Genomic DNA, 16,013 nt, shown 5'->3' on the forward strand with positions numbered 1-16,013 from the left:
GTAAGCCGACATAAACCCCGAGATCAACGAAACCGATATCTCAATATATAAACAACATCAAATATATGACACGTGCCAATAGCGATCAACCTAATCATAGTTAACTCACCTCGGACAACTGCTACAGCAGTTACATCGGAAAAATGCACAACCCAGGTAAAGGATAAGTATGAGAATACATAATGGTTGATGACTAACTTGATCGTCGGAGTCCTTTTTGCAGGTACGTCCGAGACGCCCGAGCAAGGAGACCGGAGAGAAGAAACTCAACATGTTGATCGATTTCACACAACCTCGGTTGAACCCAACAGAGAAGATGACTTATCCGAGTTAGGGAGACGACCTGATTCGTGTAAGTACATTTTCTCTGTTGGGTTCAACCGAGGTTGTGTGAAATCGATCAACAGGTTGAGTTTCTTCTCTCCGGTCTCCTTGCTCGGGCGTCTCGAACGTACCTGCAAAAAGGACTCTGACGATCAAGTTAGTCATCAACCATTGTGTATTCTCATACTTATCCTTTACCTGTGTTGTGCAATTTTCCGATGTAACCGCTGTAGCAGTTGTCCGAGGTGAGTTAACTATGGTTAGGTTGATCGCTATTGGCACGTGTCATATATTTGATGTTATTTATATATTGAGATATCGGTTTCGTTGATCTCGGGATTTATGTCGGCTTACACTGGCCGACATATTATATTATGATCTCGGTATGACCTCGGTGCTGGTACACTGAGAAAGTGAAATAAAAGAAAAAAAAAATGTAAAATGTCATACCAATCCTAAATATAATGGATATTTATATAACGAGTATGGATATTATTATTTGTAGTTATGCTAAAGGATGGTATCATTGCTTAAACTACCTTGGTGTAGTTAGTCTTTAATAGTAACTTAACTAATAACCTAGGTTTATAATTTCAATTTTAGATTATTGTGTGTATATATGTATGTATATATAAGATTGTAATGTAGTTTTTTTGAGGAACATTTATGTTTTCAAAGGATTATTTCTATACATATATTATTGTATGCATATTTAAGATTTGTTTGCACTTAGATTATATTATTTATGTTTTTTACTACTAGTTGCTAAGTTGTAAAGTGTAATGACTTGACATGTCGTTATAAATAATTATTTAAAATTTAATGATATTATTTTATTTTTACTAATTAATAAGTTTTTTTCAATATCGTATCAGATAAAATATTTTAAAAATAGAATTAAAATCATACTCACACTTTTAAAACAATTTATTATATTTCAAAATTGTTTTAAGAAATTAATAAAAAAAAAATATTTATTTAAATTAAAAAACTATTTTATTTATAAAAAAAACAACTTGACTAACAACATTTTAATTTCAAGGCATGTATTAATAAATTTTATATATATATATATATATATATATATATATATATATATATATAAATAAGAAATAAAAGATGTTTAAAATAAGAATAAGATTATATGAGTTGGTCCGTTGAGTCTAACCCATTTTGTGATCTATAATTTGAAATAATTATTATGCTATTTTTATTATAATAATAAAAAATATTTAATTATTGATATATTATTATTTGTCATGCTCAAGACTCATTTTATCTTCTTTTTAATTTTTTTTTTAGAAACATGATAAACAACATCATAGTTTTAAGATATCTATTGATAAATTATATATATATATATATATATATATATATATATATATATATATATTAATTTTTAAATATAAATAAAATTAACATGGTATAAGATCATAATAAATTTCAAATTATTTATTTTTAATTATAGTAGAACTACATATTTTAAATATGATGATGTTATAAAATAATTTTTTAATTTTAAATATAAAACAATTATTTTGTTGTTCTTATTATAATAGTGAAATATTAGTTATTATATATTATCACTTACGTTGCTTAGGTCTCTTGTTAATAAAAATAAAATAATATTATAAAGTTATTTATAATATTAATATAGATATGTAATAACATTTATAAATGAAAAGATTACTATAACTTTAAAACGGACTTAAAATGAATAAAATCAATAATAATTATAAAATTTATGATATTAGTTTATTATTATTATTTATACTATAACAAATTTTTTTAAAATATTATAATATAAATTAGAAAAGAAAAAAAAAGGTTTTGGTTTGAGCGGGAAATGTAATAGCTGAACTTTTTATTATATGTAATAGATATATTTTTTTGAAAGGTACTTTGCCTGTCAAGGTGGAAGCATGATTGTGGACAAGTTTCTTCTAAGTTGTCAATCTTCAGACAACATGTGGTGACCGATGTATATGCAACGCACTGTTCTTTTTCTAAACAACTAACAAAAGAATTGTAATCGTATATTTTTTTTCTTTCTTATCTTTTATCTTCACAAGTCCATCTGGTAGGTAAGAAATTGGGAAAAAAATAAAGACGAGAAAGAAAATAGAAATTAATGTGTTAGATTGTTAAGAAATACAAGAGTAAATAAATAAAAAGAAGTGGTTCTACACCTTTTTATTTTTCTACAAAATATTCATCTATATATTAAATACAAATGATTATATGGAAATTCTTTTAAAAAATTATTTTAATTTTTGATTCAATTCAAATTTTAATGATTATATTTTTTTATAAAATAAATTTTAATATCTTTTAAAATTATCTATATTTAAAAATAATATTGTGTCAAAATATAAAATATTTATCATAAATTTAAATATAATTTATATGTTTACAAATATTTATTTATATAATTTTAAATATTTAAATATTATATATAATTTATTATAAATTTTAATTATATATAATAAGCATTTAATATGTTACATGAGCTAAAATACTGATTATAAAAATACCGCAATGATTTTTTTTACATAAAAAATAATCGATTGCTGGTGGTTGATAACCAATTGTCATGATTTTTATAAGTGACAATCCATTGTTTTTGAAAGAAAATATTTTATCGATTGAAAAATTTGAAACAATTGATTTCAAATTTTTTTTCCCCCAGTTTTTCCCTTCTATTTCTCCCTTCCTTAGTTATTTATTTTTTCTTAAACCAAACATGTATATTTGATATATTTTGTGGCCCACGATATTCCAGTATACGTGGTTGTTGTGAAATAAAATAATATGTATTAATAACTCTTTTGACTTGAGTTATTTGTTGAATTTAATTAAGATTCAATCTTGGTCTTAGTTCCAAGCTTACGTGGGTAGAAATTTAATGTTCTTTTCGGATAATTTCCCCTAGTCTTTTTAATATATTTCCTTCACCTAACAAAAAAAAAAGAAAAAGATGCACAATATTATAAACCTACTCGTTGGGCAAGTTATAAGGGGATGTAGGCAAAATAACCAAAGGCTCTTATTTCATTGGCTGTTTAGCATTTTCTTGGCGTCCTAGGTGAAAATACTTTTTTGACTGCCTCAATATTTTTCCCTAATTCTCTCTTTCACTGTTATTTCAACAACTGATAATCCCATTTTTTTTCCTCACATTTCTGCAGCCAAACAATAGCGACTCCAAAAGCTTCTTTGTTGGCTAGAAAACCCAAATAAACATTTAATTACTGCACGAAAAATATGAACCAAAGATATGCCGATACACTTTCCCCAACTACAGCGTAATTAAAATTCAGCAAGGAAGGCAATCGATATTTTAAGAAAATTGTAGGAAAATATGGAGCTAGAACATGTCAAAATAAATGGTAATAGTAATACCATGGTAGAGATGTTGGACTCAGTGGATACATTTTTTTTTTTCGAAAATAAGAAAAGATATACCACACCACGCAAACATACGTCCATTAGTATCGTGGACAAGAAAGTCATAAAAATGGTGTGTATAAACATCATTAAAAAAATATTAATGATAAAAAATAAGATGACATCATTCTTTAGAGTAATTTTCATGTGGGATAAATAATTTGAGTTACCTAGTAATATAAGCGAGTGATATGAGGTGTGTATAGTTTACATGAAAACTTCAAACATTGCTGACACAAAATTGAGTTGCATTTATAAGGGTTGGGGTTAAATATTTACAGACTCTTTTTCCACATAAGAGTTGCGAAATTCTGATCCACCTTCTTGGGCAGATATGAAAGTAACCCTTTACTTGGAATTGGAACTGTCATGATAGAGGGGAAAATCAAGCATTTTCAGGAGATTTACAAGACAACAGCAGCATATACCATTTTCAGTTGACAGAAATTACGCAGACTATGCAATGGCATGATATTAAATAATAAATATGCTATCGTACTACTCTCTGTATTCATACACAACATGAATATTCATATTCACACTCAATTGTGACATACAATACAACATGACATTATGTGGAATTTCCTCATGTAACTTACAATAACATAACATGGTGGCATTGTGTTGAACACAGAAGCAAAAGTTGTGGTTGCAGAAACACTAGCACCCTATGAATAGCCATCCCTCTTGTCCTGTTCCTCTGCTTCCTTGTTAGCTGCTTGAACAGACTTGAACCACAGGAAAGCCTGAATTAAACATTAAGAAGGCATCAATCAAAGAGTTTCTATTACTATTAATGGATTGTATGAATTATTAATTACCGAGGAGGGAATGCCGGTGAAGACAAAAAAGCCAAGCAACGGAGCATAAAACACGCTGTCAGAGGACAAGACTCCGAAGACGGGTCTTTGGTTCACATATTCGAAAATGGAACCAACCTGTGCTACCAAAAGATATACATATAAATAAGACTGAAAAGTAGGAAATAAATAAATAATTAATTAATTAAAAAGAAAAGCAATATTTTTATTACAGCGGCGATTGCGGTGATAGCAGAGGCAAGCAAATAAGCATAGAACGGGATTTCAAATCCTTGTTGCGAGTTCTTGTTATTGGGCTCATCCCGGGCCCACGGCGGTGGTTCATTGGAGTCCGGTTTGGCCCAAGAAGGGATTTTTTCATCGGACTTGCTTGATTCGGTAGAGCCTTGAGTCACTGCCACCACCACTAACCTACGCGGTGGTTTTATCTTGCTCTGGTGGAATTGGGAAACTCCGAACAACGTTGTTGGGTGGGACGCATGTTGATTTGGCACCGCACCTGCACACGATAATGTTAGGAAGCTGCAACCGCCACTGGCTGCCATGAATACAGTTTTGCGTTTCAGATTCCGCTAGTGAAATCTTATCCTACATTTGGGCCTGTCTCGGCTGATGGGCCGCCTTTAATGGGCCGGGATAGTTTTGGAGTGAGGAAAAGGGCCGCGCAAAAGAAAAGTGAAAAGTCATTTGAAATGGAAATTCCCACGCGAGCGAGCGCGCTTTGGTTTGAGAAGTGGGAATTTAAAAAGTGCTTAAGATATATAACGCTCACATCCACGTCTACTATTCATCAATTTCATTGCATTTGGGTTTTAGGTTTCTCTCTCACTCTCTGTGTCGATGGCGGGAAAGGGAGGGAAGGGGCTTGTGGCTGGGAAAACCACGACAGCCAACAAGGACAAGGACAAGGATAAGAAAAGGCCTGTCTCTCGTTCATCCCGTGCTGGGATCCAGGTAACCCACCTACCCTTTTTCTCATATTTCCTTCTTCCTCCTCAATTGCCCTGCTTTTCAACCTTAAACATCATCAATTCAACCCATTTTCGCTACCTTTTCATGTTTCTCATATGTTCCATGCAATTTGTGTTCTTGTCGTCGTCCTAGAACCTTGTTCCGGATTCCGCGTTCTAATCTCAACCTAAAGCAACTACCTTTTTGTGGTTTTTACTTCGAATTCTCTCCGTCGGTTATAGTAATCGGTCGGAATTGTACCTCATCACGTAAATTAACACCCCCCCTCTTTTCCTGAGAAATCATTTTTTTTTTGGTCAATTTCCTGAGAAAACTCAAAAGAATAATTTTTTTTACCGAGTCCTAATAGTTCAAGTATATATTAAGTCTCAAATTTGAATATTTTGAAAGGATTTGCCCTTTAGATGCCCGGCTTGTCTCAAAATTTACAAGGATGGAACTCTTTAGAACGATGAAGATGTTTTTGGGTTGTTGGAATTTTTTGTGTACCACAATAAAATTTAGATCTAGGATTTCATGTAATATTACTTGGATCTCTTATCACTAGGTCGACCTGGTAGGTTTTGTTGGATTTGGTTGATGAATAGATTTGATTATTTAGGTTCTGTTTTGTTGGTTGTAGTTTCCAGTGGGTCGAATCCACAGGCAGTTGAAGCAGAGGGTTCAAGCCAATGGGCGTGTGGGAGCCACTGCTGCAGTGTATTTGGCTTCAATTCTGGAATATCTCACCGCTGAGGTTCTTGAACTTGCTGGGAATGCGAGCAAAGATCTGAAGGTGAAGAGGATCACACCGAGGCACTTGCAACTCGCTATCAGGGGAGATGAAGAGCTGGACACCCTCATCAAAGGGACCATTGCTGGTGGTGGTGTTATCCCCCACATTCACAAGTCCTTGATCAACAAAGCTGCTAAAGAGTGAAAATGAATGGCCTCTTTGCTTTTCCTTTATGTGACTCTTTATCATCATGTAGTCTAGTGTAGACCTTTTATGTTTCTCAAGAACAGGTGTTATATGTTAGTGTGTAAATGGTCATTCTATCCGCTACTTTTATTTGCATGTTGTGCTGCTACTCCTGGAATTGTAATGCTGTTGGATTTTATGAGTTCTTTGTTTTAGTCTCGCTGTGTGATTTTGGTTCTTTTTACTGCTTATTTGGCTCACTCATATTGGCTTCTTATATTCTGATTAATCTTTGCAATGTAATTTAACTATCAAAGTTCAGATGTTCTTCGCATACTGACTGTCGTGCCAAATGCCGAACAAGTTTACTTGTAAGACACAGGGCTCCACTTTTCGGTGCTGTGGTTTGGTCACAAGGTGTGCACAAATTAAAATTTTATCTTTGGGGACAGTTTGGTGTACTTATTTTGAGTAAAAAATTGAGGGGTATTGTGAATTAGTGAGTGTCTTCGTTATATGTTATTAAAAATTACGAAGAATATTCATTGGTAACACAAAATATGATATATATTTTTAAAAATATTGTTGACTTTTTCAAAGATTCTTTTAATACTTTATTAGCAATTCTTTATTTTTTATAAAAACTATTCAGGGGACTTATTTTAACTAACTATTATTGTTATTATTATCGGTGTAAAAAAATTATTGTGTTTTGGAATATTTTATTTAAAAAGTAATAATTAGATACAAGTTTTTTTTTTTAAAGAGTATAAATTATATGTTAAAACATAATTTTGTACATATTATTTCAATTCATATCACTAAGCTTCTGTTAGAGATTAAGAATGAATTATGTATTTGTTTACTCTAAACTAAAACATATTTAACAACATTAAAATTGAGCAATCATTTTGATGACCCATATTTTTAAGCACTTTTCAGTTTTTTTTTTATCACATTTTATTACCTGTCTTATTTTTCTTTCTTTTATCTCATTAGATGTCTAATAATATCTTGGTTGTCCAAATATATTTTTTCATTAAAATTTGACATGATTTTATCACGTGAAGTTTTGTGTTTATCTCTCATTTCATTAACATCGAATAAGTGTGATTCTCAGAGTGTCATAACAAATTTAATATTAGAGGATGTTTTGTGTATAGTACATAGCCCGTAAGCCGACACAAGAAAGCATCTAATATCCTTACCAACTGCCAAGCCCGGAATCTCGAGCACAAACTTTGTGTGAACATCCCATTTTCATACTCTTTCTTATATGTGCCTCTCACTTCTTCCCCTGTTACCATTCCTTATTTCTCTCACTTAATATTCACACATGGATGCAAATTCTTTTAGGCTCAACAAGGGTTCACCACTATGTTCAACTCACTTGAACCCCATCAAACGCGAACCACAACATCCTTCTGTCGTTGCAATGCTAAGAACCACACCTTCAGACCACGTTACTGCAGAAACAAAAACTAATGCCTACAACGATAACTTGTTTGATCGCTTAGCAATAAACCATCTATCAAAAAGTGTTCAAGCAGCCACAGGTTCATACCCTTTTGTGATCACTTTGTTGTAGTTTATTTGAAGGAGAAAGTTTTATTATGGTCTTTTGATTCCTTTGCAGGACTCAGCAACAATAAGAGTGGGTTTGAGAGCTTGGTTGAGGCAGCTACGGTGGCTAAACACAACTTTGACCCTATTCAGCAGCAAGAGGTTGTCATTCAAGCTCTTCACAAAGCCTTCCCAAAGCCCATACTTTCATTCGTGAGTTCATTACTCATGCTATAACAATTTTCATTTCCTGTCTTGTCTTGTGTTAGTTGTGATTGTGTTTTAATTGTACCTCTATTCTTGAAATGACTAATTATATGATAATGATTTGTTTTCATTATTTACTGACATTATATGTTGTCCTAATTATAGTAACTAGGAAAGCAAATGATTATAATGAATCAGGGAAATAAATATAGTTTGTAATTTTGAGACGTAAAGTATAACTAAGATATCAGAAATTTTCTCATTAATTTGGTATTATGGAATTATAGAAAAAGTTAACATAAAATTTCGGCTTGGGTAGTAGACTGTAAACATTCTTGGGTTTGTTTTCATGTTTTGCTTCTTCCATTTTAAGGAATTTTGAAGTTTAAAGAAATCAAAATGGTATTTTTCGAGTTAAATGGGAAGGAGATTTTGGGAGTTATTCTTTGCTCTGTAATTTTATTAGATCCCTGCTATTTTGTGCCGAATGGCTTGTTCAAATTCTTTTTTGTGCTTTAGTTTTATATTTTATTGCTTGAGCATTGTGATTTTCAACGATGAATATGTTGTTTGCTGTATATGAGAATGGCAGATAAAGACAATACTACGACCATCTAAACTCTCAAGGGAATATTTTGCCGTTTTCACGACTTTGTTCTTTGCTTGGTTAGTCGGACCTTCCGAGGTAAACAATTCAAACATAACCTTTTTTCCTTTGAAAATTACTAGGGCATCATTCATCACTATATATCTCTGATTAATCTTTATATACTGTGTAATAAATATTATTTTTATGAATTAAAAAAGTTAAATATATAACATGTAAAATTTTTTTACCTTATATTTTATTTTTCTTAGAAGTTAGAATTTTTATACATTCTATCTAAATACAAGTTTAGAAGTGTTTTTCAGAGTTTCTCTACTAAAAATAAAGAGTAGAAAAACTCTCAAAAACATTTTTAACTTATATTTAAACATACTCATAATTTGTATAAACTAAGGATTTTGTGTTTATATTTTGTACTCTCACATGAGAATCTTTTATAAATAAAAAATTATTTATTTGTTTAATTGGAAGAAAAAGGAGAAGTAAATAAGGTATAAAGGAAGTATTTGATCAAAAAGTCAATACGAATTGTTTGATATTTGTGTTCTTTAATCGAGAATTAGAGTTTGATCTCTAACTTAAATATGAAGTTATAATTGGAAGTATTACTTTATTTTAAAAGAAGTCGATCCAGTGAAAAAAGGTATTGAAAAATTAAGTGTAAAAACAATGATATTACAAAGAAAAAAAACTTATTTATTTGATCTTAAATTTTAAATGCTAAAATAGAATTTTGTTTTTTATTTTTATTTATGGTTTCAATTTAGTTTGTTAAGTTAAAAAAGTTTCATTTTATTTCTTAAAATATTTCTATTAGAATAAGTTGGTCATTATGTCAATTTGTCACACTCATTTGAACAATTTAATGTTACATGACACACAAATCAAAATTAACACTATGAATGCAGAAAATTAATAAAAGGACCAATTTGATTAATAAAGACAATTTAATAGATCAAAGTGAGACTTTTTAAACTTAAGAGACTAAACTAAAATCTAAAATAAAAATGAGAAATCAAAATTCTGTTTTATTCAATTTTGAAACAACAATAATTTTCGGATATTCAATTTTTTCAAATACCTACCAACATTCACCCTTTTTTTAATCACTCTTCTTCTCATATAGTATGACTTGTAATACTTATATTTTTCTTTTATCTCCCTCTCACCATATGTTTAATGCTAACATTTTAAGTGTTTAAATATTATTTTCTATTTTAGTCTTTCATATCTACTCTTTCACTTTATGATATACAAGATGATAAAAAAAACACATTAGTCGTTTTTTTTTATTGTAAAAAGATACCAAAACCGTACTTTAAGTTATGTGAGATTTTTATAACTTAATAACTTGAATATGCAATTGTATTAAAATTTTGAAAAAATATTTTATTTTTTTATAATAATATTACTCGACTTAAATAAAATTATAAAATCATTATATCTTGTAGTATGTGATACATGGTATTTTTACTTTAAAAAAAAAGTCATTATAAAGTGTGGAAATATTTATTTTTAAAGAAAGGGTAAATTACAGTATCATGGTTGGTTTGATAGCATACTTATACTATAAAATGGATTTAGATTTTTGATGGCGAATACAAACATGGTATATCGCTTCCACTAGTGACAAGACTGAAATTTATAGTAGCCTTGGTATGGTGGTGACTGACGAGTGTAGTGATACCAAATGGAGTCCACTCAAGACTGGTGTGTTTGTGTTGACAGAATCAAATGATTATTGAAAATGATTGGAATATTGAAAATAAATTGTAACTTGGCTAGTCGGTAAATAAGGCAAGCATACTTGGACAAGATCCTGTCCCTACCTTATACAACATTAGAAAATAAAAATGCAAGAGATTCCCCATCCCATATAACAGAAAAGCGATATTAATTAGAAAGGGTACTTGCACTGCATGCTTTTTATTTTATTTTATTTTATTTTTTCCCCCCTTTTTATCTCCTTCCTAGTTAATAGTTATGAAAAGGAAATTAATTATATATCCTCTTACGTAGTTTGGAGCAGTGTTATCTGTTAAGCCATCCACACTTAGCTCATCATAATGTCATCCTCACATGGTGCCCTATTTCTGTTTCATTAGCAACCATCTTGAGAGATCATTGAAAATGGATATTAACTACCAAGGGATAAGAATCATTTGCTGATACTCTACACTCACACTCTATGGATCACCATACACCACATGTGCAACCTTTAATAAAACACAAAATGGTTAAAAATATTTTCAAGCATCTAACAAGAAATAACTCATGATTTCATGAGCACTAATAGAGACATCCCGAGTGATTCAAAGTTGATATGTATTATATGATATTCTCTACCTTTGAATAGATTGTAATACAAAATCTTAATTAAAAACTGAAAGGGACAATTAGCTTGACTAGGATGAAATTATCAACGTCATTTACATTAATGTTTTCCATATTAGAATATATATTCAAACTTATCATCATATTCAATTGCTCTAATTCAGAATTGATATACCGACTGGTCTCCAGAAATCTTATTAATTTTAGAATCGATCAAGTTTCGGCCAAATTAATCGGTGAAATTTGTTGGAAAAAATTAGTTTGAATTGAACTATTATTTTTTTTATAAAAAAAAACCTTTATTTTATCTAAAATATATTTAAATTGTTTCGGTCTAAAAAATACACCAAAGATAACGTAGTAACTTGTCTAAAGTTAGAGTATTGAAAAAAGTATTTTATCTATCTTTGTCTTAGAATGAAAACTTTATATTTAATTATTTTATATTTTTGGACCTCAAAATTACGTGATTTTATAAGAATTTTATCATATTTTAATACTTAATCATCATCATTCATTATTAGATTTCATGTGCAATACAAATTCTTAATCAGAAAAATGGTGAATTATTCTAGATAAAAAAATTAAGTTGATTACAAAAAGTAATTTCCTACAAAAATTTCTTGGATAATACATCTTGATCATCGAGATAATCCAAAAATAAATAAAGCTACATGTTTTAGAATTACAAATAAGATTTTAATTTATTTTATCAATTGTTATCAAAATATTCGCATTCATATATATGTTTAAAACCCAAAATAAAATCCATGTATAATTTAAATCATAAAACTGTTTAAATTTTTTGAAAAGTACATAAAGTTGAATTTGAATTTAATTAACCCGTAAATCAATTAGTGAAAGCCCGTTTTAATTTAACTAAGTTTTCAGTCCGATTTCTTAAATATCTAGTTGTATTAAATTTTAGAGAAAGAGCTTTCGTGTATGTAATGATATCCTATCTGATTTGACTCTGATCTAGAATTGAATTGAATATGATAACATAGCAGTGATCTTAACATAAAATAAAAACTATAGATTAATAAATAACCTACTTGATCATAGTATGGGGATACCCTTTTACTTTCCGACCTACGATTAAAAAAATCATTTAAAAGGATTAACCTAATTAATTTCACCGTGGATATAGGTGAGAGAATCGGAGGTCAACGGGCGAAGGGAAAAAAATATAGTCTACGTCAAAAAATGCAGGTTATTTTATTTTATTTTATTTTATTTTTTCATTTATATATTCTTTACATGTTTAACAGAAAATGGTCCCCAATTCACCCACCTAAGCCACATTCTGGCGACGCACAATCTACTAATATGATTGAGCTTCTATTCTCTATTCCCATATATCATCATTGTCCCTTTTTTTTTCAATACCAAAATCATGATTATTATATGGAGAATACTAACCAATACTACTAATTAATGAATCAAAGTAAAATGTTTTTTCAAGCATAATTTTTAATATTATTAATTTTTTAACTAGTATTGTTGAGCACTTGTTAGCTAGTATTCTCAGTATATCTATCATTTCAATCTATATTTCCCTTTCTCTCTTCCTCTTTCCTCTTTTAAATTTAGTTATAAATAACAATTAAGATGTGCAGGTTTTTAGAGGAGACAAATTGTGTAGGGATGTGTATTAATCTCTGCAAAATGCCATCTCAGAAGTTTATAAAGGACTCTCTTGGTATGTCAGTCAACATGGTCCCCAGTAAGTATCCTCACTAACCATACTATTATTATTGCATTGCATCAGCACAGTTCTACTTTTGACCCTCCAATTTATTTCACTTCATTTTCATGTTTCAACCAGTTTCTGCTGCAGAATTTAATTGTATTTGAAATTATCATGGAGACACATTTTGAGGAGAAATTATTATATATACTTCAGAATCACATATTTTGGCTAATCAATTTCAATGTGACATGTAGTTGACTATCATCAACTCATTTTTTTTATAAATTTAAAAACTCAGTTGCATATCGTATAAAAAATTGACCAACAGCATGGACTTGTTGGTTTTGTATTATATAATAGTATTTTCCCTATTTTGAGATGATTTATTATATTCTTTTACATGAAATGAATTTCTTGATTAAAGCAGGGTGTATTTCAGATGTTGGCAAAATGTCACCTGCTTTACTATAATAAAAAATAAAAAATAAAAATAAAAAAGAGAGAGAGAGAGAAAAAAAACTAAATGGAAAAGGACATTGCTGAAGAAAAATATATCTAAAGTATCTCTTTTTTTGGTAAGGCCATCAAAAAATATGAACAAAAAGAAATAGATTTCATACTTGAAAGAGTATGATGGCCTCTACAAGCTTCCACTAGAATGTGGTGGTCAGACTCATCATTTCAATGGAGGACCCCATGCACATACCACTCAGATGCAAATTAAATTGCAAATCAACACACTGAGGCTTTTGAGAAAACCAGAATACAGATAAATGAAATATGTATTGCATGTGACTTACAAAGAATTATACCTAAATATATATATAATAATAACCATAAGTCAGACTTCAGTGTTCATTATCGATAGTGTTATTTCCTATGAATAACATCTTGATTCTCATGAACCCACCATCTGTTAACCAAAAGCATTGAAATTGTATATCATGATGGCAATGTCAACATTAAATTAATGATAGTGATTTCTGTATGTATATGTGAATTAGTTGGTGAAATGTACAGGACCTCGTATTGGACAAGGGAAATTCCTACAACTAAATGATTAAACAAATCCCACTAACGTCTCCTGAAAATGGATATGTGCAATCTGATTGTTTTATTTATCTTTTGATTTGCAGATTTTGATGACATGAGTTGTGAGATGATATTTGGACAGGATCCTCCAGCACAAATTGATGATCCAGCACTGAAGCAACCATGCTATAAACTATGTAATTATTTCATTGCAAGATTGATCGCATTTATTCATGATCATGTTATTATGGAGACTACCAATTCTATTTTTGGTCTGCCAAGTGTTAAGGTTATTTAAGAAACTTAAAAAATGTCCAAACTGCATAAGTAAAAAGATTATAACTTGTTTCAAACAGTGGAATGTAACTAACATTGTATGTTTATGTATTATGCAGGCAAGGCATATAAAAACCATGGAACAGACTGCCTCAGTAGTTAATGCAGAGGGAATGGAATATAGAAGGACTGATTTAAGAAGAGAACATCACTCTATACACCATTATCAGTTACGTTATTTGAATGTACTTTTTTCTTCCCTGGATGATAAGCAGTTTTTTTGGTGTGCACTAGCCAAATTTTGATTTGAATATCTGATTTAACAATGTTAGATAATGGGTGTATGTCTATTAAAACTGAGCTACTATTTATATTATATTAAACAATAAATAAAATAATGTTACATGTTACTGATCCCTCTCCAGTCTTCTTTGTATATATCATCTATATCTTTACTTTCTTTTTATTTCTTCATCATTTATTTTGTGTTCCGTTTTTTTATAGCTCTTATTTTAAATTTTGCGTGCTAGAGAAGCACGAGAGGATCCAAACATGTTACATCACACACACACTTATGGATAACGATAGATATATATTAACAATATCAATCATCTGTGTACCCATACAATATGAGAAATGAGTCATGCACAAGAGAATAAATTAAATATGAAATATTAGTGACAACTTCCAAAATGAATAACTCTCCCTTCCTTCTTCCAAAAAAGAAGATTGGATTATGACTTGAAAATTCAGACAAATTAACAACAGGCTAAGATTCAATTCTTTTTCGAAGTGGGAATTACCTTTCCCCCTTGAATGTGACTTCAGCAATGTATTCAAACCAACAGTGATCCTTAGAAATTTCTTTAGTATGTAATGACTAATGGAAATATATATATGACCTCATGAGTATCCTTTCCTCTATTTGTGAATTGAAAACCAAATATATAGTTTCCTTTTAGGGGAAGAAGTGGTTTGACTGAAGATTTGTTGTAGGGTTTCAGGTGAACAAGATTGTCTCCCACATTCTGTATGCTGCCAAAGCTGAGACTCATCAGCCATAGTTTCTCTCATTAAGAAAACAACCAAGTGCTCCAACGCACTTTCAACCAATCATTTGCAAGTACATTTTCATCATTTTATTACTTAATTTCAAACATTTTTTTTTCCGTTTTCAAATTTATAAATAAAAGCATACGTAGGCCAAAGTTTTATTTATTTGTATGATCCGGATTAGAGTCAGCGAAATACGCATTTAATAAGTTATAAATTTAAGTAATAATATCTAAAAATAAAAATAAAAGATATTTGATTTGAGAAAAGCCAAGTGCTGCATGAAGAGAAAATAGAGCGAGGGTTCTTATTCTGAACTCATAAGAATAAATATACGTGTGTATAGGACACTAAACATCATTATTAATTTTTTGGAGACGTTAAAATAGGAAGTAAAATATATTTGACTAGTAACAGGATGGTGATGTCTACGTTGCCTGAATAGTGGACAGGCAATGGGTTGCATAGCATCAGAGTGATGTAATTGACATGGAGAGTATGGGAAATTAGACATGTGGGATATGTAGAATAGAGCTTGCAAAGTGGGGGTATCTGCTTACAGTGCAAGGAGAAGACTACCTAATAATACAATAATAGTAAATTGCCTCCAATTTGTTGTTGCTTATCATGAAATTAGCAATCATCAAGTAATCCATGCAGTCAATAAAAGCGAAACAAACATCGGAAAATGTATATTTTTTTTATTGATTATTGTTTTTTTTTTCGATAATGGTAGATTAATAAATAATAAGTCATAATTAAAGACAATAGTTTAAGTGTTAG

The 16,013-nt window shown here is 30.1% G+C and overlaps 3 protein-coding genes across 5 annotated transcripts; 2 read left to right on the forward strand and 1 right to left on the reverse strand.

Annotated features, from left to right (window-relative positions):
* Positions 1 to 4,245: 4,245 nt before the first annotated feature.
* LOC109809027 (uncharacterized) lies at positions 4,246 to 5,160 on the reverse strand. The gene is made up of 3 exons (XM_020372246.3): positions 4,805 to 5,160; positions 4,593 to 4,709; positions 4,246 to 4,517 (listed from the first exon to the last, which is right to left on the reverse strand). Exons 1-3 carry the CDS (start codon positions 5,135 to 5,137, stop codon positions 4,440 to 4,442), a joined length of 528 nt encoding a protein of 175 aa, XP_020227835.1. The 5' UTR covers positions 5,138 to 5,160; the 3' UTR covers positions 4,246 to 4,439.
* Positions 5,161 to 5,377: 217 nt separating this feature from the next.
* On the forward strand, positions 5,378 to 6,680 carry LOC109809028 (histone H2A variant 1). The gene is made up of 2 exons (XM_020372248.3): positions 5,378 to 5,546; positions 6,187 to 6,680. Exons 1-2 carry the CDS (start codon positions 5,433 to 5,435, stop codon positions 6,481 to 6,483), a joined length of 411 nt encoding a protein of 136 aa, XP_020227837.1. The 5' UTR covers positions 5,378 to 5,432; the 3' UTR covers positions 6,484 to 6,680.
* A 63-nt stretch (positions 6,681 to 6,743) lies between these two features.
* Positions 6,744 to 14,593, forward strand: LOC109806945 (beta-carotene isomerase D27, chloroplastic). Of its 3 annotated transcripts, none has more exons than XM_029273400.2 (8): positions 6,744 to 6,882; positions 7,822 to 8,021; positions 8,102 to 8,241; positions 8,828 to 8,920; positions 12,327 to 12,388; positions 12,796 to 12,902; positions 14,006 to 14,190; positions 14,297 to 14,593. In XM_029273400.2, exons 1-8 carry the CDS (start codon positions 6,818 to 6,820, stop codon positions 14,480 to 14,482), a joined length of 1,038 nt encoding a protein of 345 aa, XP_029129233.2. In that variant the 5' UTR covers positions 6,744 to 6,817; the 3' UTR covers positions 14,483 to 14,593. The 3 variants fall into 3 exon arrangements, with proteins under 3 accessions (XP_029129233.2, XP_020225065.2, XP_029129234.2); XM_020369476.3 differs by having other exon boundaries at positions 14,006 to 14,098; positions 14,297 to 14,483; XM_029273401.2 differs by lacking the exon at positions 8,828 to 8,920.
* Positions 14,594 to 16,013: the final 1,420 nt, after the last annotated feature.

Source organism: Cajanus cajan, chromosome 6 (genome assembly GCF_000230855.2).
Source record: "Cajanus cajan strain Asha chromosome 6, NIPB_CcT2T_4, whole genome shotgun sequence".
In the NCBI taxonomy this organism is placed as follows: domain Eukaryota; kingdom Viridiplantae; phylum Streptophyta; class Magnoliopsida; order Fabales; family Fabaceae; genus Cajanus; species Cajanus cajan.